Genomic DNA, 25,970 nt, shown 5'->3' with positions numbered 1-25,970 from the left:
GGTCGGTCGGGCAAATCGACCTCCTCCTGTTCTCCGTTTGACATTTGCGTCCGTTTTCGTTTTCATATTCTGAGTTTGTGGATAACCCAGTGCGTCCCATGGCCGGTTAGGTCCTCTTCTCCCTTACTTTCTTGCGGACCATCGTCCACCCATCTTGCTGGTTCGGCCCCCTGTACCTCCTCTAAGATTTCGGCTGTGCCCCTTCTCCTCCACTCGATATTCCCAGTATCTCTTTGCTTCCTCACAGGAAGTGATCCTGTGCTGAACCCCCTCCCATGTGTATCATGTAATTAACATTTTAGAATAATGTTGCTTACATGATTCACAGAATTAGTATATAACTCCATTAAGTTATTATTCTGTTAAGAATTTTTGGGAGCAACCATTTTTTGTCTTGTCATATCCAACCAAGATGTCACGGTTGAGTCCCCTCTCGCCCCCCCACCTCAAGATTACCTCTTAATTTTCATACTTGCCATTTACTTGATCAGTACTATCCCTTACCCCTATTCTACATAGGTGTGCCTCCTGGTTCTACACACCTTTTTTTCCCCCTCCCATGTGAACAGGAGGCAGAACGGGAAAGTCCATTTATATTTCACCTGGACAGAAGACAAGTGGCGGACAACTGGGCCCATCATCCGTCTCTTGAGAAGGGTGAACTGTGCCAGATCCTGGTACAGTTGCACTTCCTGGCCGTCCACTCTTATCGGGGGGCCTGTCTGGCTTTTCTAATTATCTGTTCCTTCTGCACATACAAAGTTATTGCCACTAGAACATCCCTGGGCCTCTCCCCCGGGTCTGTCCCTCTCCTGGGACCCACTCTGTGGATTCGATCAATCCCCACCTCCGGGTCCACCTCTTCAGCCAGAACCTCGGTGAATAGCTGCGTAACCGTCGCCTGCAGGTCTGTCTCACCTATCTAGTGTTTCCTCAGATTTTAAGGAGTCTTCCTCCATTTGCTGGAGCTTTCTTTCCACAGTATCGGTCCTCTCTCTCAACTTGTTTATATCCTGCCGGATTTCCTGAATTGATTGCACCATCTCGCCCCTCGGAATTTTAAATTGTTCCTGAACAGAGCTAAGTAGTTGCGACTGGAGATCTTTAAAGCAAGCTTGCATATCCTCCCTGCTCAGCACGCTTCCTTTCATCCTTTCATGTACTGAGCTGGGACCGAGTGGGGGAAACTACTCCGGCGTGGATGCAAGGCTGTCTTGTGTCCCCCAGAGCTGTCTTAGGTTCCTTCCCTGGCTTCTCTGCGGGGAGGATTGAGTTGAGGACCTCGCCCGTGTTTTAGACATTAAGGCACCTTGTTGGACCTGGGCTTAATCGTGAGGGATTCTATGGGAGTCCAGACAGAGAGAGTTCCCAACTGTCCTCCGGGGAGTATGTACGTAGGTGCGTGGCGCAGCCTGCACCGCGGGAGAATCCGCCCCTGACAGGAACTGGGTTGTTTCTGCTTCAGCGTTCAGATTCTATGGTGATTGGCCAGCGGGGATGGGGCTGTTACGTTACCGGTGTTGAGCATCGCCGTGCCAGCATCCACTGGAGGGGGTCCCCGGCATAGGGCCCTGTCTGTGGCTCCGGCATAAGGCCACCCGTCGGCGTGTAATGCTTGTGGGTATCCCCCCTCCACTAGGGCCCGTTTATTGCTTTCTCCTCACCTTCAGTGGGGGGGGTTGTCCTGGGGCAACTTCGCGGCCGTTCCCTGGGGCTGCGTAGACTGGTTATAGTGGAGCAGAGCTTTTGTTGATGGGGTGCCCCACCGATCGCGGCAACGACTGTATATGGTCGGCCCCTCACCGCTAGTCAACGTGCTGCGCTGTGCTCCACCTCCGGCAGCAAGTAGGCCTCTGCGGTGCCGGCTCGACAGGCGTGTATTTGCTGATAGTGTTGGCCACGCCTGTGGATCCCCGGCCCCGGTTTGGCGCCTGCTTCAAGTGTCTCCTCCTGGGGCTGCCTAGTTCGATGTGCCCCCACACGGTTACTGTAGTGCCCGGGGATCGTTTTCTCTGCTGTGTTGGTCATCCGCCCGCTGCGACGGCCTCTCTTTAGGCGGGTGCTATCCTCGATGCGAGCCGATTGCTCGATCTCGCAATGCTGTGCGGTCTTCTGTTGGGACGGCCTCACCCCCGGGCGAGCACTACCCTCGGCACAGTTCCATTTCTCTCCGGTTCGAACTTAAGGCTCTGCATTTCGGTGATGCTTCCCGCTGAGATCTCCATGGCGCTGATTACATGTCAACCAGATGCGGTGTGAATCACCTCTGATTCGCCCGACATGCTATGTTGATGGGCTTATTATCGCGGCCCTGAGAGGAGAGACTATCAGACGTGTCCTCCCTCACCAGCCGCCATCTTGGAATCCCAAATGTCCAATTTTTAAGTGGTCGGTTTCCCATATTTTATGCATGGGCATTGCCACCCATCAGTGAAAGGCTATTAAGACTCGAAAACAAACTCTGCTCTAATCAACAGTAATGGACCGGAAATAATGTAAAGTACTTTATTTTTTATTTTTGGTAAAGCAATGCTTTGAGAGCCCCTTTAAATTACCCTTTCATTTTGTTTAAATGTATCTCAGTTTAGCAAACCACATGAGACATTTTTAAATATGTAATTTAGCAGGATTTTGTTTACAATTGCTTATGTTTTAGTAGCCTTTTATTCGGGTACGAGCCAGTTAAAAAAAGAAAAAGCATATCTCTGTCCTCCATCATACCGTGACTACAATTTTTATTACTGAAAGATCACATCTAAATAAATTTGACTCCATACCTTGACTCCAATTCACATAGGAGGATAAGAAAAAGAAAAGGTATTAAAAGAGAATATGGCAAAGAAAGCAAATAAAAGAAACGTTAAGAAATGAGAATGGGGAAAAAGATGTGCAACACAGCTGAACTTGGGAAGGAGGGGAGGGCCCTAAGCAACAGTTAGCACCCTGGTGGGGGGAGCCAGCCAATCCGGTGGCTAGGGACATGGGCTGAAACCGTCAATCTCAGCCCGCGGTCCATGCTGCCTGCGGCCAGTTCTTCCCGCTGCCTTCTTCCCCAACCCCCTTTTTTTTCCTTTTCCTTTCCTACCCCCCACTTACCTTATTTCGGCTACAGCAAGTGTCGCCGCTGCAGCCGCTCCTTCCCCTTGGCTCCCGCAGGCCGCCATGGATGGAAAGGGAAGAGCCCCGCCTTCCCTTTCCATGGCGGCCATCTTTAGACTGTATTTTCAGTCATTGAACACCCATCTGCTACACTGCTCAGAATGCCCAGAACACAAACCTTAGCGCCATGCCTTGCATCTTGGGCGGATCCAAGCATGGAGTCTATCATAGATTCCCAACTCTTTTCTTTGATTTCAAAGGTTTCTGATAGTCTAATCTCAGCCAACCTAAGGCAGCATTGTTTATAGGAATATTTGTGTTTTGGTTCACTTCCCAAATTGGCACCCAGGGAAGCCAAAGACCTCCATTACATACACGTTTTTATGTAAATACACTATGGTTGCCGAGACCTCTGTAAAACCTTTAGCCCTTTCTGCTGTTGGGATACAAACAACCAAGTCACTTCCATTGTTTTGGTGTTACCACAGAGGTTTGTGTATCAGTCATTGTTGCTCCAGGCCAGCACACCTCCACGTCCCTCACCAAAATATCACTAAAAACAGTGAAACCCACGGGTCAGTCACCTGCTTTGAGTGAAAGACTTCAGTCTATCACAGGCATCTGGGAAGTGGGCGGTGAGCGCCAGAGCTGCCCTGGTTTACCTGCCACCTGCTTCTGCACTCAATCGGGGTCTCAATTCGGGTCACTGCAACTAAGTCCCTGGGGAAAGCCCCCACATCTCTCTCCCGAGGCCCACAAGGGTTCCACTCTCACTACTTCCTTGTTTATCATTTTTAAGTGAGAACACCGTAAGCCTTCTTTGCAGTTTCCTCTTTAAATAATGAACTTTCTTGCCATGAAAACTGGACAAAGGGTGCTTCCAAATGCATTTTTCCCGCGATCTGAGAAAATGAAAACATGGCACAGGGTAGCATCATCTTATAAAAATGGCTTTGTTGCGATGTGTCTTATGTTGATTATGGGTCTTTTGGTTGTAGCCCTGGATAGAAGCTCGGGGACTACAACCAGAAGGCTATAGCTAGCCCTGAATCCCGCAAGTCCCGACATTTGCTTAGTAGCCCATGATCTTTTCCACACCTAGCAACACCCCTTTCAAAGATCAGTGCTTTATTGGGACACTGGGGCTGACCACCATTTCCCAGCTTCTCGCAGACTGCACTGGGGAATGTTTATCAAGTTCGTATAACATAGAACTTTAAGTACCTGGACTTACTAAAGGGATTTTTTAAAGGTTTTGGAGTGACTGACGCCTACTAAGAATACCTGGATGCTCCAGAGGTAGATGGTCCTTTCACTGATCAGAAGCGTGTGTGAAATTGTAAGTGCCGGTGCTTCTCATATCTAGATGCTTTTGGTACTGTAAATGTAGCCAACATTTCTCACTTTGTTGTTCCTTGCTGTTGCATTGTTTTTAGCATATTTAGGAGAAGGCAGAGTTACCTTCCGGCACTCTATTGATGCTGAGGGTTGTGCAGTACCCGGGAATTACCTCCCCCTTCACATCACTGCCAAGAAACAGCAGTGTGCTATCATTTTGAGCAAGACCCCAGCCATGCAGTCCGTTTGCTGCGCCTCTGCAGACTTGGAGGTTGCTCATACTCTTGCCAACTGGAGCATGATGCACCGTTCTAGTGAGCGTACCTGCAATGTTTTCAGGGTCACATATATGACTCCTACGGTGCTAGACCCTCAGTACTTCAGGTAATGCGTATGACCTTTATGGCACTTAACCTTTGGAAAATAGTGCTGTACATTACACCGTTTCTCGCAATTGTTTTTGAAAAGTCACCACGGCCACATTGGCACATGTTTGCACTTGTATATCAATGATCTTTTTGAGGGAAGCATGGCTCCCCAAGTCCCTAGCTGTTGACTCTGATGTTTCCCAGCCACTTCTCACTCCCCAGACCTGCGTTTTTCTTGGCTTGCCATAGTGCTCACAATAAGCAGAAACGAATTTCTAGCCTGTGGAATGCTTCAGCTCGCTTGCGTGCTTATTTTCAATATTGTTTTTCTTAGGTCATTTATTTACGGAAAACCCCAGAAGAAGCCTACAGAGCACTCTTGTCTGGCTCTAACCCACCGTATCTTCCTTTCAGGTATGTCTGCAAGTTGAACATGTGCTGATTTTAGATATTGCTGTTCTGTGATATTTTTTCGTATTCTGGATAAATGCAAGGTAAGTTATGATTGTAATTGTCATAAAAAGTCTGTAGTATAATCTGTTAATGTTTGCGTGCGTGTTATTGTATACATACACTACTGTATATTCTACCAATCGGAAGGGTAGGAGTAATTCAGCATCATTTGTATGGGAATAATTGGCAATAGTGTGTATAATTTAGGTTGTGTTGGGGCAGGGTCATTGTTGTTGGATGATGGGGCCGCATGAGCCAACCTATTTTCTTACCAGGGCAGATGAGCTGCTCCCTTGCAGAAAGATAGCTTCTGCTCTTTTGGGAACCACAGGGGGAAATTGGGGACTCTGATTATGGAGGAACTAGTTCCATATTATGGGTGCATAGCTTGAGAAAGCTTGCCTTCTGACAACTTACGTTTTACTCAGACTATCTAACAACATGACATTGGTTTGGCAATCCCTAGTGCAAAGAAGACAAGAAAACCAGGCTTTTCTTATTGTGCTGCTATTGTGTGGAGTTTGTTGCAAGTTGCACTACTGTGGAGTCCGTCTCTTCTAACCTTTAGGAAAGAATTGAAGGGGACATTTACATAATTGTGCAGATTTTGTTTACTCTTTGTAGTTATCCTACATTGATATCTTTATGAAATGTTATATTGTTGCTGGTTTAAAATTCGTGTAATATTCACCCAAAGGGGGAAAATGATTTAGAAATGGACTGGGGGCAATTATTGAATGAACTGGCATCCACCCCCAGACTTAAAATCTCTGAACTGATCATCGAAAAACATGAGGGAAGATGGAGAATAGAAGGGGGCAAGGTGGGACTGTGTGGCCTCTGAGAGGGCGGGTAGGGACATTGCGAACTGGAGGAGGCATGGACTTGCACCAAACGGTGATGGGGAAAGAAGGGTGAGGGCTGGTGGGGGGGGGGGGTATTGGTACACTGATCCATAGAGGGTGGGGAATGGGATTTGGGCAGAGGGTTGGAAAGTTGGGGATAGTTATATTGTCCGGTCACTGTGTGTTCTACAATATGAAAATCCCATTAAGTTTTTTTTTTTCTTTTTAAACGAACGTAGTATTCGTTCAGATTTTTCTTCTTGATTTATTTTTGTATGGTATTTTGTATCACTGTAAAGTGATCCCTCACCCTGTTGGGTAGGTAGAAATAAAATAGTTAAGGCTGCCTTGGCTTCCTTAGATATTTTATTTTGTCAAGCACGTGCAGTGGTATGCTGGCAGATATTTCTTCATTGAGGATGTAGCAAGTCCTGACTATGTTTCGGGTATAGATAGACAGCCACTGAAGCTGTGGGCATAAATGCAAATTCCATTATTTGCCTTTCTGCGATTGAACCTTCATTTGGACGGGGGTTAGTTGATGAGCTTAGCATGATTAGCCTTTGCCTCATTGAGTGCTTTGGACATAAGTGTCTTCATTTCTTTGGACTGACTCGGCATAAGTGAATCTGACCTGTTGAGTATAAATTAGCTTAACATTACTCTGAGACAAACACAAAGGCCCAGTCACCCAAAAATCCACATTCAGGCAACTGACTCAAAGCGGCTAATAGAACTGAACAACCTTTCCTTCATCGCTTTAGATGCAATAATCCCTTTGGTGGGTCGATTGGGTATCAACCCATTTCTGGAGGTCAGTGTTTGTGCTCGGGTTTGATTGTCCCTCTATGAGAAACTTCAATTTAAATGTTCTCAGTTTTAAGTAGTTGTCAATCCTATTTCGGGCCAAAATGTACATTTGAAGGAAAATTATCTACAAAGGCCGAAGCTGGTACTTATGTTCATAGGCTGAAACTGATACCTTCAATATGTTTTGGCTTCTCTCCTTTCCCCTTTTGGTTTCCCTGCATTGTTCTGTACGTGGCTTACTCTTGGTACTTGCACACCAGTCAGTCTTGTCTACCCTCCCAGATAATCCCCTTGGTAAATGAGGAATGGTTTTAAACTTTTTTGGGTGATGAAGCCTCCACAGCTTCAAGGGCATGCTTCAACATTTTGAGTCATCGCGCAGCCATGCGATGAACGATTCTAGTCCCACGTAACCATGTTCTAGAAAATACCTTCACAAGAAATGCTTGCTATTGCAAGCAGGTTTTATTCCCGATACTCTTGAGCAGCACTCTGTGTGATCTGGCAATGATTACACGTTCAGTCACCCTCCTCATGTACCTTTCCAATTGCTTGTCTGTTTGTGTCCACTCGCTGTACATATCCTGTCACTTCTGTGCCCTCTTCCTTTCCCTCAGACTCCAGTCTGGTTACACCTGGCATGGGGAAAAAAGACCATTACCCAGACAAGCCTCTGCACCGTAAGAACACAAGGTGGGGATGGGCGCAGTACAAAACAATATTAACATACCATAATATAACATAGGCAATGCACTAACCAAGCGAACACTTAACCAAACCCCTTTTCCAGCCCCCCTCTAATCCTCCCTCCCGTCTACTCCATCTTGCTCATAGAGAACCGTTCCTAACCAGCCACGCATAGATACCTAGGAAAGCAACAGACCGGACATACCATCTGCCCTCACCAGCATACAGGCAGTGGGCCCCAGCTTTACAAGGACCAGGACCTATTGGAAATTAAACACAGTTCTCAAGCAGAGCCAGACCGTACCAGAATACAGATAATTGCTCTGATATACTGGTGACACGCACACACAGTTAAAATATGCACACATTCTGCACCCACAGTAAACACTCACCCTCACTCTTGCAACAGCAACCCTTAACCTATCCACAACTCCACTCGGGTGATAGCCAGCCAGCATTCCGACCAGTAACAAGCAGTGAAAATGTACACCCACCACACCCACTACTATGCAAGAGACAGCAGATCTGGAACGGCCCACACATTCAGCCGCAGCAATCCGTGTGGCTGAAGTATAAGTAAGGGCGCACAATATTTAAATGTGTATGCAGTGCTGATGCATCTCAGAATGCTTTGCAAAGTACAAAGAGAGGAGGTAAGAAAGAAACTAGTATTTTTTAGAACAGGTTTGTAATAGATCAAGGATAGCACTGGAGAACAATTAACCGTATTAGGTGGAGAAAAGAGGTATGTTTTGAGGATTTTGCGGAAGGTGATGATGGAAGTGGCAGCATCGATTTTGGGTGGGAGGGTTTCCATGCTCTAGGGACCCCTACGGTAATGTCCTGAATTTGTGTACGGATTAGCTTGCAGTGTAGAATGTGTAGAACATGTCGGTTGGCTTGTCGTGATTTGCTGTTGGTAATGGCCTTATGTTTCTGTGGCGGTAGGATGGGGTTTTTAGATGGGTGGTTTTGTATAGAATGCAGAGTCCCTTGAAAGCAATTATATGTGGTATGAGAGCTGGGTGATGTGTGAGTGTTTGGGTAAGTGTAGAGTTATTCTTGCTACTGTGTTCTGTATGGCTTGCAGTGGGAGGGCGAGAGCGTTTTCAGGGGGTCCAGTGAGGACGGCTAGTGCTCTTGTAGTCCAGTTTGGAGAGGGCAAGTGACTGGACTGTGGTACAGAAGTCATTAAGGTGGACGTATGTCTTATCTTGCTTGGGCAGTGTGGTTGTAAGTTGCATGCTTTTGGTAATGGCAGCCATGTGGCCTGTGAAGGATAGATGGCAGTCAATGCTGAAACCTAGGGACTTTACTTGTGTGGAGAGGGTTATGTATGGGTTGTCTGTGTTGAATTCAATGATCCGGGGAGCGAGGTTGGGTTGATATCTGGGGGAGCAGATGAGGAGGTATTCAGTTTGATGTGTTTAAATTTTAGGCAGTGGGTTGCCATCTAGGTTGAGATGGTCGGAGAGTCAATTCCTTAGGGTGCTGAATTTTGAGGGAGCGGAGCTCTTGAAGTATATTTCTGATGTTTGTTAATCTGCTTAGAATCACATTCTGTGTATAGTCCGACATTCAGTGGTCACTGCAGAGTATTGCATCTTGTGTTTCGAGAGTCGAAAAGGGGACGTCGACAAAGGCGGGTCTGTAATACTATCCCTATAGTGACGTGTAGTGTACCCAAAATCCCTCACGCGTCGAGGTCTCTCAGATTGTTTTTTCCCGCCCAGAATACTGGTCGCCTTATGCGGAGCTCGTAAGAGACATTGCCATTAACATTTATTCGACCTTTGGTTGATTTAAGTTATTGTTTAATTCAATCGCCTCCAGCCCTCTTTCGACGGCCATTCAACTTCCCCACCGAGTCAAGATCTTTGACGGAGGCAATCCTTTTGGCGCTGCCGAACATGTGGCCTGGCCTCGCCTGCCTACACAGTAGGGAGAGTGGGGGTTGTTGTGGACATTTGTTTCTTTTAGAATGCCTTTCCCTTTCTCCCCCCTTTCCTCGGGGTCGTTATCACTTATTACATCCTCATCTATGGAGAGGACTCCTTTTAGATTTTGCCCTCATAACGGCAAATTTCTGTGGAAGGACAAGCATAAGCGGTGTAACTGCTGCTTATCCCTCGACCACAACGAGGTCGGCTGTGCGGCCTGTAAACTCCTTCGCCCAAAAACCTTGAAGGAACGCACGGTCAAAAGGTGGGAAGCCTACGGCATGTCGAGGGCTGATTCCTCACCAGCGGCGGCCGCCGCCGAGTGTGACGAGGGGGATAGTGATAACACTACCTCCGTCACGGAGGTTGTCGACCTCTCTATGGAGCGCTCCTGCGCGTCTGTCCCCGCCCCGAAAAGTTTGGCACTGGCCCTACTTATGGGGATGTACAGACGGGCGACGCTGACGCAAATGAAAAAATCACAAAGCACACAACCCACGGCCATTCATCGAAATCGAGGAAGGCCTCAGCGCCAACGGAGACGCCGAAAGAACCGTCAGCCTCCGCCGACCGTATTGTCGCCAGCCCTCCCCGCAGCCGCATACGCGCATGCGCCTAGTGACTGGGCCGGCCTTCTACTAAGGGTGCTACCACCAAAACGTCAGTCGAAACGCCTCGTAAGAGGGCGTCTGTCGATGGTATGGTTCCGGCTCTGCCGAAAACTATTCACGACCAGCCCTCGACAGACAAACTAGTCGTGGAAAGCTTAGCTAGAATAGTCTCCAAGGACACTCAGAGACTGGGGGGGTGTGAAAGAGTCAGCGAAGCCCGCTCACAAGGTCAGAGAGACGTTGAAATCTACGGAGAGCATGCCAGAACCTCCCCCCACTTCGAAGGGAAAACCCAGAGATACGTCCCCAGTGCCGGCCCCACGAGAAGGGTTCTCAGAGGGCGAAGGGGGTATATCCTCCACGCTACGGGAGCTATCTCGACACCTCGAGGCGGAGGAGCAGCCTTTTCCGTCACTAGACTGTTCAGGGTTATCCCAGTGGACTAGGGAAAGATTTGAGTCATGTGTGGACAGACTAGATAGGTTTGTGTCCACCTCTGAACACATTACACCCAGGAGGCCAAGGGAGATGCTCCCTGAAGACACTAGGGCCAAATTTCCAAGACTTTTCGACCCACTTGAGGAAGAAATTGATACATATGGCCTCACTGAAGAGGATCAACATTTTCAGGAAGATGAAGAATTCCTAAATACTGAGGATCTATAAGACCTTGTAAGGGACTTCGAGGAAGACCTAGACATATGTGAACCACAGCCCTGGCAGTCACCAAGGGCGTCTACAGACCCTGATGTGTTGGATCTGCCCTCTCCTCAGACCACACCAGTCAGGGACCCTTCACCTATGGATGATCAACCCAGCTTCAATGCGATGCTAAGCAAGGCGGCAGCACATTTTGAAATTGACACAGGGGAAACTACCCCAGAAGTAGATTTTGTTGAGAAAATAATTAAGGAAAAGTCGCCTGCTAGCCAAGCCATACCCCTTCTTGCCTCAGTCAACAGACGCCTCGTTCCCTCTTTATCTACACCTGCATTCGCTAGAGGGGTCAATCCAAGAATAGAGTAGCTTTTTAGCCCTTCACCTTCTGATCCCTTCTATATTAGGGGTCCCTCCATACCTGATTCCCTGGTAGTAACCACCACGAGGAAAAGGGCAGGGGTTCCGCTATCTACTAGCGAAGCACCCCCAGACAAAGAGGGGAAGAAGCTTTATGCTTTAGGAAAGAGGATTACATCCTCTGCAGCTTTTGCCACACGGATTGCCAACAACACAACTTTGTTGGCTAGCTACGCTGATGCCCAATGGGGATTGTTGCGCAAAGGCCTACAAAGAAGCCCCTGAGCCCTTGAGAACCCGCTTGTTAGCCATTGTATCAGAGGGTACTCGAGTCAACCAAAACATCCTCAAGAACACCTTATATGCTGCCGAACGGATGGCCGGTCTCTAGTCTAGGGTGTACTTAAGCGTCACGCATGGCTCAAACTCAGGTTTCAAACCAGAAACACAGGCGTCCCTCATCAACAAACCCCTTGAAGACTCAAACTTGTTTGACAAGGCGTTTGATGACGCACTGGAAACAGCTAAGAAGGAACACGAAACTCTAAAGACTCTGGACCAAATCACAAGACCTCCTAATAAGCGAGGGTATGGCAACAGGCGCTTTTTTTCATGGCCAACGACAAAATCAACAACATTAATCCTCAGCCGGCAACTGGTCCTCCCCTCAGGGAACCAGTCGACAGTATGCTCAGGGAGGACAACGTCGTGGCAAGGGAAGAGGTTGGGGCTCCACTCCCAGAAGCTCCCCGGCTACCAACACCAAATGACTCAAAAGTTCGGGTCCCCTCATGCATCTCAGGTCGGGGGCCGGTTAACATAATTCCTACAAGCATGGGAGGGAATTACCACAGACCGTTGGGTACTGTCAACTATAGCCCACGGTTACTGCATCGAATTCAGTCGGTATCCAACATTCAGACCCCCAAGGGGAAGACGCCCATCACCGGAACACCTCTCCATCCTTCTTCAGGAAGTCGAACTGCTACTGGAAAAAGGAGCAATAGAGGTTGTGCCTCTATCACAGGTAAAGGAGGGTATTTATTCAGTGTACTTCCTTGAACACAAAAAGGATCTAACCATGCGCCCTGTACTAGATCTGCGCCCAGCGAACAAATTCGTAAAACCTCGGAAATTTCGTATGGTGACTCTGCAGGAGGTAATCCCCCCTGCTCACACAGGGGGATTACATGGCAACACTGGACATGAAAGATGCATACTTTCATATTTCAATGTTGCCAGCGCACAGGAAATACCTCTAGTTCATGATAGAAAACAACCACTATCAGTTCAAGGTGCTACCCTTCGGCATAGCCTCAGCGCCAAGGGTATTCACGAAGGTACTGGCAGTGGCAGCAGCACACCTGCGCAGATTATCAATTCCAGTCTACCCTTACCTCGACGACTGGCTCATAACAGGGGATTCCTACGAGACATGCTTCTCAAATACCCAAAAGACTGTAGAACTTTTGTTCCACATGGGCTTCTCCATCAACGAGAAGAAGTCCAGTCTAGACCCAAGTCAAGCAATTCCTAGGGGCTCTAATTCGAACAAAGTATGGCCTCGTCTTCCGCTCCTACGAGAGGGTCCAAAACATGCTGTTTCAGATCCCTCAATATGTAGCCGATCGGGAGGATGGTACGCAAGGCCATGCGGTTGCTAGGAATTATGGCGTTGTGTATTTGTTTGGTACCTCGCGCGCACCTGTGCATGCGCCCAATGCAAGAGTGGCTGAACAGCCAGTGGTGTCAGGCCAGCGGACAATGGGACGATGTAGTGGTGGTCTCACAAGCCTTGGTTCTTGCTCCGGTGGTGGTCGAAGGAAAAAGGGAAACCTTTTGCAACCCCCGCAGTGGAAGCCACTCTAACCACAGACGCATCCCTCACAGGATGGGGGGCTCACCTATCCCATAAGACTGCACACGGAGTTTGGACCCAGAGTGTGGCGTGACACATAAACTTGCTGGAACTACTGGCGGTCTTCAAAGCACTGAAGGCTTTCCAGACACACCTACAAGGGAAAACAGCGCTGATGCTCACAGACAGCACCACGGCCATGTACTACCTGAACAAGCAAGGGGGGGGGCACTCGCTCTCCAGGACTGTCCAAGCTGTCCCAGAACATCTGGAAGTGGGCTCTCAAACACATGTTCCTATTATCTCAACATGTACCAGGGGAACTCAATCTTCTGGCAGACAAACTCAGCAGAGACTTCCCTCTGTGCGCAGAGTACGAATGGTGACTACACGAAGACATAGTCTCCAACGTTTTCGCAGAATCGGGCTTCCCAGAGATCGACCTGTTCGCAACTCTGGAGAACACCCAATGCCAAGGTTACGCCTCCAGGTACCCCCAGAACCGCTCCAAGGGGAACAGTCTCTGGATAACATGGTCAGGGAAATTTGCCTACGCTTTTCACCCCGACTCCCCTTCTCAACAAGATAGTGCACAAGATGCACTAGGACCCAGTTACCATGATACTGGTGGCCCCCATGTGGGCCCGCCAACCCTGGTTTGCTCATCTAATGGAGATGTCACTGTCTCCTCCAGTGAAACTACCCTGCCCGTACAACATGCTGTCACAGGACAGGGGCCAAACGCTGCACCCATGCCCACAGACCCTGAACTTGGCAGCCTGGCTCCTGAGGTCATAGAATTTGTTCATTTGCAGCTCCCTCAGAGATGCATGGACATTCTCAGAGAAGCAAGGAAACCGAACACTCGTTACTGTTACTCTAGCAAGTGGAAATGGTTCGTCATGTGGTGTAGGTCAAAGAGCATCAACCCTGTTGACTGCTCTCCCACACAGATTGTTCTATACCTGACTCACTTGTTAGACTCAGGTTTAGTCTTTAATTCTATTAAAGTTCACCTAGCTGCACTCTCCGCCTACACTATATCTCAACATAAGGTGTCATGGTGGAAAGTTCCAGTTATTAAAGGCTTCATGGAGGGAGTGAAAAATATTCACCCTCCTATATCAAACCCAGCTCCCGGATGGGACCTAAATGTTGTACTAACCAGGCTAATGGGCTCCCCCCTTTGAACTCGTGCATAAAGCAACCCTTAAGTACCTCACTCTTAAGACTGCTTTCTTAATAGCTATCACCTCCATTAGGAGAGTGAGTGAACTACAAGCGCTCTCTATACTAGATCCCTTTGTAACAGGTGACAAAGATAAGGTGATTCTGCGCACACACCCTAGGTTTGCACTGAAGTTCATTTCAAAATTCCATGTCAACCAGTCTATAGAACTACCAATGTTATTTCAAAACCCATCAAACTTGGGAGAAAAGAGCCTGCACACACTTGATGTGCGCAGAGCGGTCATGTTTTATATGGAAAGAACTAGACCACTGAGAAAGAGTAATCAGTTCTTTGTCTCAGTGGCGGCAGGAAGAGAAGGTTATGCAGTTTCCAAATCCACTATATCTAGATGGATTGCCCAATGGATCACTCTCTGTTACACTCTTGCTAAGAGAGAACTGTCTTTCAAGCCTAGAGCACATTCTACTCGAGGCACTGGGGCATCCATAGCATTCATTGCAAATATTCCCCTTGAGTCCATTTGCAAAGCGGCAACCTGGAGTTCTGTACACACCTTTACAAAACACTATTGTCTAGATGCCCATTCTAGATCCGATTCCCAGGTGGGACAAGCAGTACTAAGACATATTTTCTCTACTGTTCCTTCTCACAACCCACCTCCAACTCTGGGTACTGCTCGCTAGTCTAGGTACAGCATGTGATTCTAAGCATATTAACAAACATCAGAAGACATGCATTACTTACCGTAAAAGCATCTCTGATGGTTGTATCTGCTTAGATTCACATGTGCCCACCCTTCCTCCCCGCTCGGATGGAAGGAACATAGACGTCTTATTACTTTCTCCCTTTTCTGTACTCACTCACATTAGTCATAAAGTTCCCTCATGGCAGAAAAAATACAGAGGGACCTCAACGCGTGAGGGATTTTGGGTACACTACACGTCACTATAGGGATAGTATTACAGACACGCCTATGTCGACTTCCCGTTTTCGACTCTCAAAAAACAAGATGCAATACTCCGCAGTGACCACTGATGTCGGACTATGCACACACAGCATGTGAATCTAGCAGATACAACCATCAGAAATGCTTTACGATAAGTAATGCATGTCATATATGTATGTGTCGTCACCATATTGGTGAACGTGCATGTTTTGGCTGCTTAGTCTCCGGGATTGAATGGCTACGAGAATAACGGCTGTTTTTTCGAAGTCGGAAAAAAGGCTTTGAAACGGCTGTTCCTATCGCACTATCCCTATCCTTCGTGTACAGGTACCCGTAGTCAAGAGACGAGCATTGGCATTGGCAATATTTTGGACGTTTGTGTAGCCTGTTATCGTTGCTTCCGAAGGTGCTTCGCAACTTGAAGAGCACCAGGGATTGTCACATTATCCTAATAGCACCAAATTGGTCCAAATGATTTTGGCACAGGAGGGACAAGGGCTCCTTAGGTTTTACTTTTGAGAATAGACCTTTCATTTCCAGAAAGGGGAATGGCTCTTCATCTCAATCCAGAGTCGCTAGCCTTGGTGTCCCTGTATTTGAATACTTAGTCCATGGTCACCTAGACCTCTCCGAAAAGGATATGGACATCATAAAGGCCGCCAGGAAAGGTACTGCTAGAGTGCAGTATGCCAGCAAGTGGACAGGAGTCCGTCACTGGTCCATGCAGTAATGGAAAAATCTGCTAGAGGAGGGTTTAGATGTAGTTGGGAATTCAGTGAATTTGTGTATGACCTATCTGGCAGCACTAGGGGCATACCGAACTTGGGTATGTTCCCTGTGTCACTGGCAAGTCTGGTGGACAAAAGGCATTTTCACGGCCTTTTGAGACTTAATTCTCCAAGAAGGCGACCCCACCCACAATGGGATCTAGGTGTGGTTCACTACTGACCTACTAACCCAGCCCGAAGAATACTTGAGAACGACCCCCTCAAATTCATTCTGAAAGTTAGTCTCAGCTGTCCATATACAGACTTTTTTTTTTTTTTAACCCAGTACCAACCTCAGAAGCAGAAAAAACTATGCACAGTCTGGATGTGGCAAGGTCCGTGAAATTGTACCTTGACAGAATGAAGCACATTTGTAAGGAATCTCAATTATGTCTGACCTTTTCAGAGGTGTCATTAAGGCAACACTGGCTAGGTGGTTAGTGTTGGTAAGCGTCAACATTTACAATTCAGACAAAAATGTTGTCCCCAAGGACTTCATACAAAGCTTTTAAGGGCTATATCCACTTCTCTCACATATTCTAGGCATGTGCTGATGATCACTGATCTTTGCAATGCGGCCAAATGGGCCACCCACACTCCTTCTGCTGACACTACTCACTGGATCACAATGCAAGGAGTGATGCAGTTTTCGGTCAGTGGGTGCTTAAGAATGTATTTGCGCGGTAGATGGCCTCCACTCTTTAAACTATAGGATTCTGTGAATTTTCCCATACGTATAGAGGAAAAGGGATCGAATGTAAGAGTGCGAAAAGGTTACTCACCATAGTGACACATGTACTCTTAGTCCAGAGTCCCCTTTCCTGAATATGCCGGTCTCTTGTCCCTTCTAAAATGTCTCACCTTCTTGCGTGATTAAGGGGCTGATGGTTGGGTGGTACGTGTGGCGGAGGTGCAGCGCAGGAGTGTGTTGGTAGCAGAAACATCTGTTAATGCTGCTTGGCAACAGACTCCGGTCTCGTCGCCATTCCATGGGATGCCCCAGAAGTATGGCGGAAAGGTGTCACTACGGTGAGGCACCTTTTTTTTAATTGTACACTATTTGTGTGGTGTAGTCATAAATTCGGACCACACGCTGTTGATTGGTGCAGTAACAGTATGCAAGGTATGCAACTTTATTCCATGACTAACATCTAATTCTCATTGTCCAGCCCTAACGGGCACCCATGCAGTTCCACAGTAGTACATCCACCTCCCTTCCTATCCTCACACAATAACCTGCATCTCACAAAATAAATGACTTTTTACATCTCTCATCTCGATCAAGTACTCTGGTCTCCTCATCATAACCCTACACTAGTCAGCATGCAGGTGACTGGCTCCATATTGATGGATGCAAACATCCAAACCATACCACACGAAGCACATTCACAAGTGAATAATAACTCTGGGCCTTTCTCGGGCAGATTATCTTCTAGCAGCCATTACACTTCCCCTCTAACTCACCCATAAGCCACCCTTCTTATTTGCAGGAACCAATCCCCTGAGAGGGTGTACAATTGCCCAGCACCTCTCCAAAAAGAAAACTCGGTAACATGACCTAACCTTGACTGAAACCCTGGTGGAACAAACAGTTGCATGGGATCTTTAGGGGATGCGTGCCAAAAGAGACACATCAGTGAAACAGTTGTCAGTTGCCCCTCTCTCCTTGATAACTCCGGTCCCCATCCATATTGCAAGTCTCTCGTCGCTTCTTGTCAGCCCCAACCATATATTATGTGCCCCTCTTCCCCATATTCTTGTAGTCGGTGCTCCATCCTCCTCCTTGTGGCACTCTCTCATACTTCTTGTGGGGAGGCGGGCAGGAATTCTCTTGAGACTAGTTGCAGTGTTCTCTTGGGTGTTTAACTCGCTCCTCTCCTCCTTATTCTCCCTCTAGAGGAGAGCCTAACCCACGTTTGTCCTCGTGTGGACAGGCAGCTTGTTTGCTTCTTGTGATTAGCGTGCCACCCTATCTTTATTGTTGTCCACTCGTTTTTTCTGGTTTGTGGATGTAGCCTCGCCTGTACTCCCGTCTTATCCCCCTGTGTCGAGTTTCTCTTTCCTCCCTCTCATGCACAAGCTCTCCCCCTCTCTCCACTTGCAGAAAGACCCCTTCATTTTTGTGGCTAGCGGTTTCCTACTTTCACTTTGTTGTCATACCCCCTTCCACCCTTCCACTTTCCATCAGACCAATCTTTACTCCCACACAGAATGCCCACGGCCTCAATGCTAGTTTAATTGCCTTTATACAATAAAGCAATCTATATCCTATAAATCTATTCTTGCTTTGCATATCATAACCATTTTTAACAGTGACTGTCATATGCACTTACATTTCGTTTTGGACAAAAATGTTTTGTATGTCTTTTGTGTGTATTTATAGTTCTGCAGCATTACAGACTTATTTGCAAGCCGTGGCTTCCCAAAAAACACCACATTTCGTGCCTGGCTTACGTCGTCCCTTTATCACACAGCTAAAGCTGTTTTTTATTGTGCTGGTTACTAGGTGTTCTTTTAAAAATGCACATAAACCCGTGGTTAGATTGCTTACAACCGCAACACATCTTTTCGACTTCTGTCCACGTTTGTGGGAAACGGGCATTTCTTCAAACCCACCACTGTAACATAGCAACTATCTGAGGGATGCAAATGTAGGTCGTGTATTCGAATTGCCAAGTCCTGGACGTATTGGGACCATTCGCCAAGTAACCAACGGTTACCTGTAAAAGGGCACGATAAACAAATCAATGGCAAGACATTGCTGTAGTGGAAAACGTATCCCGTTAGTCCGCCAGAGCTCCCAGTGGCTTAAGACTCAAAATACGGGAAATGACGTTGTTGTGTCCAGCTTGTGCTTTGTGTGGGAACTTTCTGCGCAAGCAGGCCACCTACCTCATTATTAGATATTTACTGTCCGGTCCATATAATGGCAGTAGAACAACTTCCTGTATTTATGGGTCCAATGTACAAACGTCTGCTAGCAATGCTACATTTACGTTTGGCTGGGATAGTGCCTGCTGTTAGAGCATAGTTTGACATCAATTGACAAGCAGATTTATTGTAGCATTTTTTCAAAAGATTTTTTAAAATATTTTCTCAATGGCTTTCTAAATAATAGTCAAGATAACATGATAGGTTCTGATATCTGCCTCAGGAAACGCTGTGTTAATTCTGATGTTACATTGGTGTGTATTAGGAATGCTGAGACTACAGACACTGCGGTAACTTATCCTTTTTATATCTGGTTTTGAGACCGGTAAAGTTAACATGGCATGTCCACCTAGGCTGGTGAATAAGGGATATAGCGCATTGGCTTTATGCTGGAGATACTGTTCTCTAACTCCAGCGGCCCTTAATCAAGGGCTCTGCTACGCCATGGATTCCTCAAAACCCACAAACTAAAGGTAAAGAAAAGCAAAACAAAAATCTTGCCTTTGGGGAAAAAGGGAAAACCCTTCAGGCGGGAAATTAAATGGGAAGCGATTGATGTAGTGGACTCCAATGTTTACCTACGCTTACAGTTAGCAAGGGTCGGTCTCTGGTAGGAACACATTAACCGACAGTCGGACAGAGCGAAGGCCAGACTTAAAGGGCTACAGAGATTTTTACTTCAGTTATGGTGCCCTTAGGCTGGACCAGTGCATGGACGTTTTTTAACTTAAGGTGTCATCACACATACTGTATGGCAGTGAGATCTGGGTATACAGTAAAATAGTCCGGACACAATTCTGTTGCCAAAGTTTGGGCTTACCATTAGGGTGCCCGAGCAGTGCGTTATGAAATGAATTAGGGCTACAGTACATCTTCACGATACAGACCAGACACTTCTCCAAACTAAAATATGGGTATTCAAATAACCCAAATGCCTTGTCTGGTTTCGCAGCGATGGTGCCAGCTCCGTGCATGGACTCATTTGCTTGGTTCAGGACAAGGATTAGTTTTTGGGATACAATTTTAGCTGAAAAGGGAGTAAATAATTGCTAGACCCACTTGGCACTACTGAAATCGGTAACTAAATACTGGTCTAACGAAAGAGCATTGGCGGCGGATGCTGATAGTGTCAAATCTTTCCCCTCACTCGTTATGTACGTTGAGGCCAAAGGGAGTCTTTCAACCCCCGGACCAATCAGTGGCCTCAACTCCCAGGTGGGAAGGAGATTACGGATTATAACCAGGCTTGCCAAAAGATCCAGTTGGCACAAGGCCTCACCGAAATGCCTGTGTGGTGTGGGGATGGATGAAGACTTGGTGCCTTTCCTTTCCATTTTCCACTTTTTTAAAGCCGAGAGGATGATATGGTTAAAACGGCACTTCCTGTATCATAACATCAGATCTTGTAAGTGAGAGGCCCCCAAAAATAGTTAATTCTCCCAATGGAGTCAATCGAGACACACCCCAGAAGGGAATGAGACCAACACCAAGTTTTGGTGTTAAGAAATGGCTTTTATCTAAATAAGGGCAAGCAGAATCTACTCTGCTCACGCCGCTAGCGCTCTGGAGAAAACATGTTACAAATTACTTTTATACATCGTTCTCATCATCAAACTGAGGGCAGGCTTAAGGAGCACATGAACAGTTGGGATTGGTCACTCGGGGCGAACACCTATACGTGCTGTAGCGTTGGAGGCGCTTGGTTGGCTTGAGAACACGTGGTGTGGCGATGACGCCTCTCGGGTCAATCGGTCAGCTGGGCTCATCGAACTGGTATGTGGAATCGGCAGCTTGTGATGTTGTTTCATTGTTAAATAACCATTTGACATTTGCCCTTGTGGCCACACATTCCCATTCATTCACTACCATAATCTGCTTGTCCAGTGAGCTCTGAGGCCTGTGGGGTTAGACACTTAGGAAAATGTGTTTCAAATACAGGTTAATTTATTATTGGGAATAGCTAAGATACAGTCATTAAATGTACCGCTTGATCAGTTAAGAGGCAAACTTAACTGTGTGTTGATTCTGTTTGAGATATACTGGCTGAAGAGGTGAGACTCTTGAGGTCACTGGGTGGTCTGGAATGTCCATCTGATAAACGACAAAGGGTGCTCTAAATCTAGAACTGGAATCACACATTAAAGAATAGGTCACAAGAGGCACATACCATGTTGGTCATATTGTGGGGGGGTTAGTGGTCGGTTGTTCAAACATCATTAAATCTCTGCTAATCTGCTTTGACACCATTAGTGGTGGAGGAGAATCGACACACCTTTGCGTTATCGTTCCGCTTTGCACAAAGAAACAGGACTTTGTGAGAGATAGTTTTACACTCTGGCTTTTACACGTGGCCTACTACATTACATTCAGGTTATACTTGTTTTAGAATATACTATATTTTCTAGCTGGCTAAATATTCTCATTGTTACAAAACTCATTAGGAAGGCAGACCTATGCTGAGGTCAGTGTCCGTTCTACATTAAACAGTTCATGATTCAGGTTCTACACATGCGGGCTTAACACATTGTCATAATACGAACATTCTGGTCAGGATGACTAACTACTGTATTGGTTTTCCATAATATCATGCATGTATTTACATTTTAACTAAAAGATGAGCTAGCTTAGTGCTGGGCGTGTACAGTATTATGCTGGTTATGCATTTTGTTGTTGCAATTAATTTCTCTTAGCAGCATCGTTCCATACGTTAATATACATCACTTTCAGGACCGAATTCTAATGTTAGGACTTTTGTTTACGCATATGTCGTACGTTACACTAATATCCTTACATTATTCTACATAGAACAAGCAGCTTAGTCGGATAGTGAGCAGCTAAACACTTTGGTTTTCTTCTATTAAGGCACGAACAATGGAGTACACTTAAGGGTCACTTCTAACTGTTTGATCCTGTTTTAAGGAGTATTGGGGAGGGTATTCTTTACGGCCAGGGTCTGCTGGGTGGGGGGCAGGTTTATAGAGATGAATGACTTCTGTGCTGGCCCGTGTCATGGTCAGTGAAGTAAGACGGAAGAAAGAAGATATAGTGTAAAGTTTGTTGTATTCTCGCGGCTAGTCTCTCATGAGAACAGGACAACTGCAATGATGGCAGAGGGGAGGAGGTGGGGGAGTAGCTTGCTCGCTGTGCGTGCCTGGTTGGGGGAGCTACAGGCCTGCGTTTTAATTTCGCGTCTGTCCTGCCACTACAAAATGGAGTCTCGTTCAGCCCTGGTTTTATGTTGCCATAAGGGGGGGGGGTGTTACAGTTCCTGGGGGTATCCCCGCACGGGTGCTCCGGGGCAGAGAAGTCGCCACTGGGCTCACCCAGGTAGTGTAAGAATGGGGGGTGGGTTCAAGGCCCTCTACTCCCTCACATAAGGAAGTTTTGGTTTTAATGTTTAATTATGTTGATCCCCAGTTTCTTTATGATTTGACTACATTCGTGAATATGTCCTTTAATATAATATTACTTAAAACACAAACCACAGATAAGGGTCCAATGGCTAATCTTCCATAAGTCTGTTGTTGCGTGTGGGTGACATTTGCAGGAACACTTTTTCACAGGGGGTTTATATTTTATTTTGGTTTTAACTGTCTGATTTTAAACAAGTTGTTAGTTAATGCGTCTGGCAAAATAATTGAGTGTGTTAATGGAGCAATCTGAATACACTTTTAAATTGAATTGAAAAGTCTAATATCTTAATTAAAAAGGGCAATTTAATTTGGTGAGAGGAGCAAGTTGCCAGGAGAAAATGTGTAAACATTGCACCCTCTAGCTAACAATGTTAAAGATGACTGTCGCTTGGGAAAAATGCCTTATACAAAGGAAATGACCAGGAGATGGTGAATGGCTACTGCGGCCAGGCAGAGGGGGCTACAGGTAACAAGCCGGAGATTGACTCATTTACTGGCAATAAAGGGATGGGGAAATTTAGATTATCCTCAAAAGGGAGGCTCGGTGGCTATGGGCCACACAAGGGAGAGGGGAGATGGCTACTAGGCTGAAAAGGGAGGGGGTGAGTGCTACTGATGCCACGTACTGGTCGCAAGAGGGAATGGAGAGGGCTGCTGGCTGCAAGAGCAAATGGAGAGGGCTATTGGCTGCGAGAGGGAATGGAGAAGGGCTATTAACTGCAAGAGGGAATGGAGAAGGGCTACTGGTTGCAAGAGGGAATGGAGAAGGGCTACTGGCTGCAAGAAGGGCTACTGGCTGCAAGAGGGAATTGAGAGGGCCACTGGCTGCAAAGGGGAATGGAGAGGGCTACTGGCTGCAAAAGGGAATGGTCGGAGGCTAATGGCCGCAAGAGGGTATGGATGGTGTCCCTGATGAGGTGTGTTATGAGCCATTACAAGCATAGCCACCCTGAATCAACAGCCCTGAATTATATTATATCATATCATTACAAGTAGCGCATCCTGGATGAAATATGTGTTCTGAATCACTGAACATTTAGTAGTCCTTTTGATAAGTCGAATGTTATGTCAACTGTTACAATGTATTGTTAACTGCATCTTAAATGCATATCTGTGATGCAGACTCATTAACTCACCTATTAACAGGAGTTGAACTAACAGGATACACAATCTCTTCAGCAAGGTTATTGTCCCATTGAGCTGCCTTTCCCCACAGGCTGTTGACACTGAAAGGCACATAGGCTTCGGGCACCGGCAGTTCCATGTGAGGCTTGCCTGACATAAATGGCTTGTCAAAAGCTCTAACCCTGTTTGGACTATCCTACATTAGTCAGATTCATAATGAGGCTTTGAAATGTGCTAGATAGATTTTTGGCAGTGGGACTCAGTAATCTGACATGGGAGAAGCAGAAGTTTTGAAAAGCGCAAGACCGAGAAGGGATTGAAGTATATGACAGCAATGCCATCTTCTCACACTATCGGAGGTTGGTGGGGAAGAGCTCACACTGTTCTTGCTCTGTACTTAAGCTTGCCGCAGAAAATGCCAACACATGTTCGTGCTTTCTCAACAGCAGCTCTGTTAAGAAATTCTGTACTGTCCCAAAACATAGCAGTCCTGCTATGAAATGCGGGCATGATGCAAACAGCCCTGCTGTGATTATTTGGCATTGTGTAATGACATGCGTATGGTATAGCAGCTCCATTGATACATTAGGCTACTTTGCCTGAATATGTATAACACTGCTTCTACCTGTATCTGTCATGGGTACCAGGCATGTAGTTAGGGCAAGCTGGGTGGAGGCTTGGCAGGCCTGGCATAGACACACAAAAAAACTCATAGCAGATAACTTCCTTTAGTTCCTTCCTGATATTTTTAGTAACTTCCTGGTTACCACTTCCTGTTGCCAAACAGGAAGTGTATGAAGATCCATGAGCTCTCTAGTGTTCGGGTGTGGCTGGCTATATAACCCACACCCTAGATTCCTCCTGTGCTTAGTGTTGCTTTCTGTAAACTGCATCGGTAACACACTCACCATGCTCCTGCTTACTTGCTCCCGATCATCCTGCTTCTGCTTACCTGCTCCCGATCATCCTGCTTCTGCTTACCTGCTCCGGATCATCCTGCTTCTGCTTACTTGCTCCGGATCAACCTCTGTTTCTTCCACGCCGCAGCTTTCCCCAGACATGAGGTTAAACCTACATCGGCGCCTGCAAGCACAAAGAAGAACATTACGCGGTGCGCAAGAACCGGAACGCTGCGCATACTCACTGAATCTCTGAGGTACTTCCCGCTACGCTGGAATCCAGGTTCGTAGCCCGAGCGCCCCAACTCCTGCAAAAGAAAGGAGAGACATTATTTAGTGCTCTCGCTCCAGTAACGTCGCGCATACTTACCGGACCTCCGAGGCTATCCAGTTGCGCTGAATCCAGGCTCGTAGCGCAAGCACTCCACAATCCAATCCTGCAAAAGAAAGGAGAGACATTACTTGGTGCGCCCTAGTAACGCCGCTCATACCCACCAGCAGTTCTGAGTTCTACACGCTGCGCAAACTTACCCAAGATACCTTTGGCAACATAAAGACAATTCGGACAGTACTGGACTCTCCAAAGCCACCGCCCAACGTTTGCTGTGTGGAATTAACTTCTTGCTAGTGAAGTAACTAGCACATGGAACACTCTGCCTCGCTGTGAAGACATAACGGTGTGTGGCATCAGAACGCGGCAAAAAGACATTGGCATCATCCCTACGTGTGTAGGACTACGAATCCTCCAAAGAATCGCGCCCCTGCGAAGGCAGGATGTAGTGCGCATCTCACTAAAAACCAAGGTAAGCCCTTTGGGGACATCACAGCACATTTACGAGAGAAGGGAGGGAGCCCAAGGGAATCAGGTGAACCTAGATCTGAGTGTGCATCTTATATTTGACAGGTATTCTCTGGGTGGAACAGGGGAAGTGAGTACTCTGGGTCAAAGGGGGCAAATCCATCGCTCCTGCAGAGACACAGGTGAGTGTGACAATATCCATTATACCTGCTTGAGGCGAGTGGTCAGAAAGGGAGTTACATTTCAGACCATATGCCTAGCTATGCAATTGGTGTGCTACTCTAAATTATACAACTGCACTGCCCCTATTAAAGCCAATTAAGCAGAAATGCAGCCCTTTTTTAAGACCATGTTCATTTTACACAATACTACCTGTGTCCTAAAACAAAGTGAAAACCATGTTCATGATTCAAGATGCTTTAATAGCACTGGAACTTCCAAAATGCAGGCAGTTGAACAAAACACATTCCCTTATACATTACTCAAAGTAGTATCTTTATAGAATCATTAACAGAGGAGAGTCTTAAAACAATTAAACAACCAGGACTCCTCCCAGTTGCTTAATTCAAGGAACTGTGTCGATTACTAAAGTGAAGAGTTGATGTGCATGCTGCTGCTAGCCAGGCTGTCACCAGTGAGTGCCATGATGTATGTGGGTGCCGCCATAAATAGCCTGTGTAAGTGGTACGCTTGGAAGAATTAATAAGGGCCGTATTGACGAGATTTCTGTGAGTAAAAAGGCCCGATTGCGCACCTTATCTGGAGGGCTGCCTAACGCAATCCTTAACCTAAAATGTAGGCCCCATACATGTACGTTTTCAGATATAAGTTAAGAGAAAAACCCATAGACCGTAATATACACAGTAATGATG

At 46.7% G+C, this 25,970-nt stretch overlaps 1 protein-coding gene across 5 annotated transcripts in view; it reads left to right on the top strand.

Annotated features, from left to right (window-relative positions):
- The window catches only part of CDC14A (cell division cycle 14A), a 1,359,412-nt gene that overhangs the window by 493,054 nt on the left and 840,388 nt on the right, over nt 1-25,970 (top strand). For all 5 annotated transcript variants that reach the window (XM_069641577.1, XM_069641576.1, XM_069641579.1 and 2 more), the window contains exon 5: nt 5,140-5,219. In XM_069641577.1, the coding sequence (XP_069497678.1) occupies nt 5,140-5,219 (80 nt within the window). The remainder of the gene's footprint in view (nt 1-5,139; nt 5,220-25,970) is intronic.

This window comes from Ambystoma mexicanum, chromosome 1q, assembly GCF_040938575.1.
Source record: "Ambystoma mexicanum isolate Mex_15411 chromosome 1q, UKY_AmexF1_1, whole genome shotgun sequence".
NCBI classification, from domain to species: Eukaryota; Metazoa; Chordata; class Amphibia; order Caudata; family Ambystomatidae; genus Ambystoma; species Ambystoma mexicanum.
The sequence above is the reverse complement of the archived record's forward strand: the minus strand, read 5'-3'. Positions and strand labels throughout refer to the sequence as shown.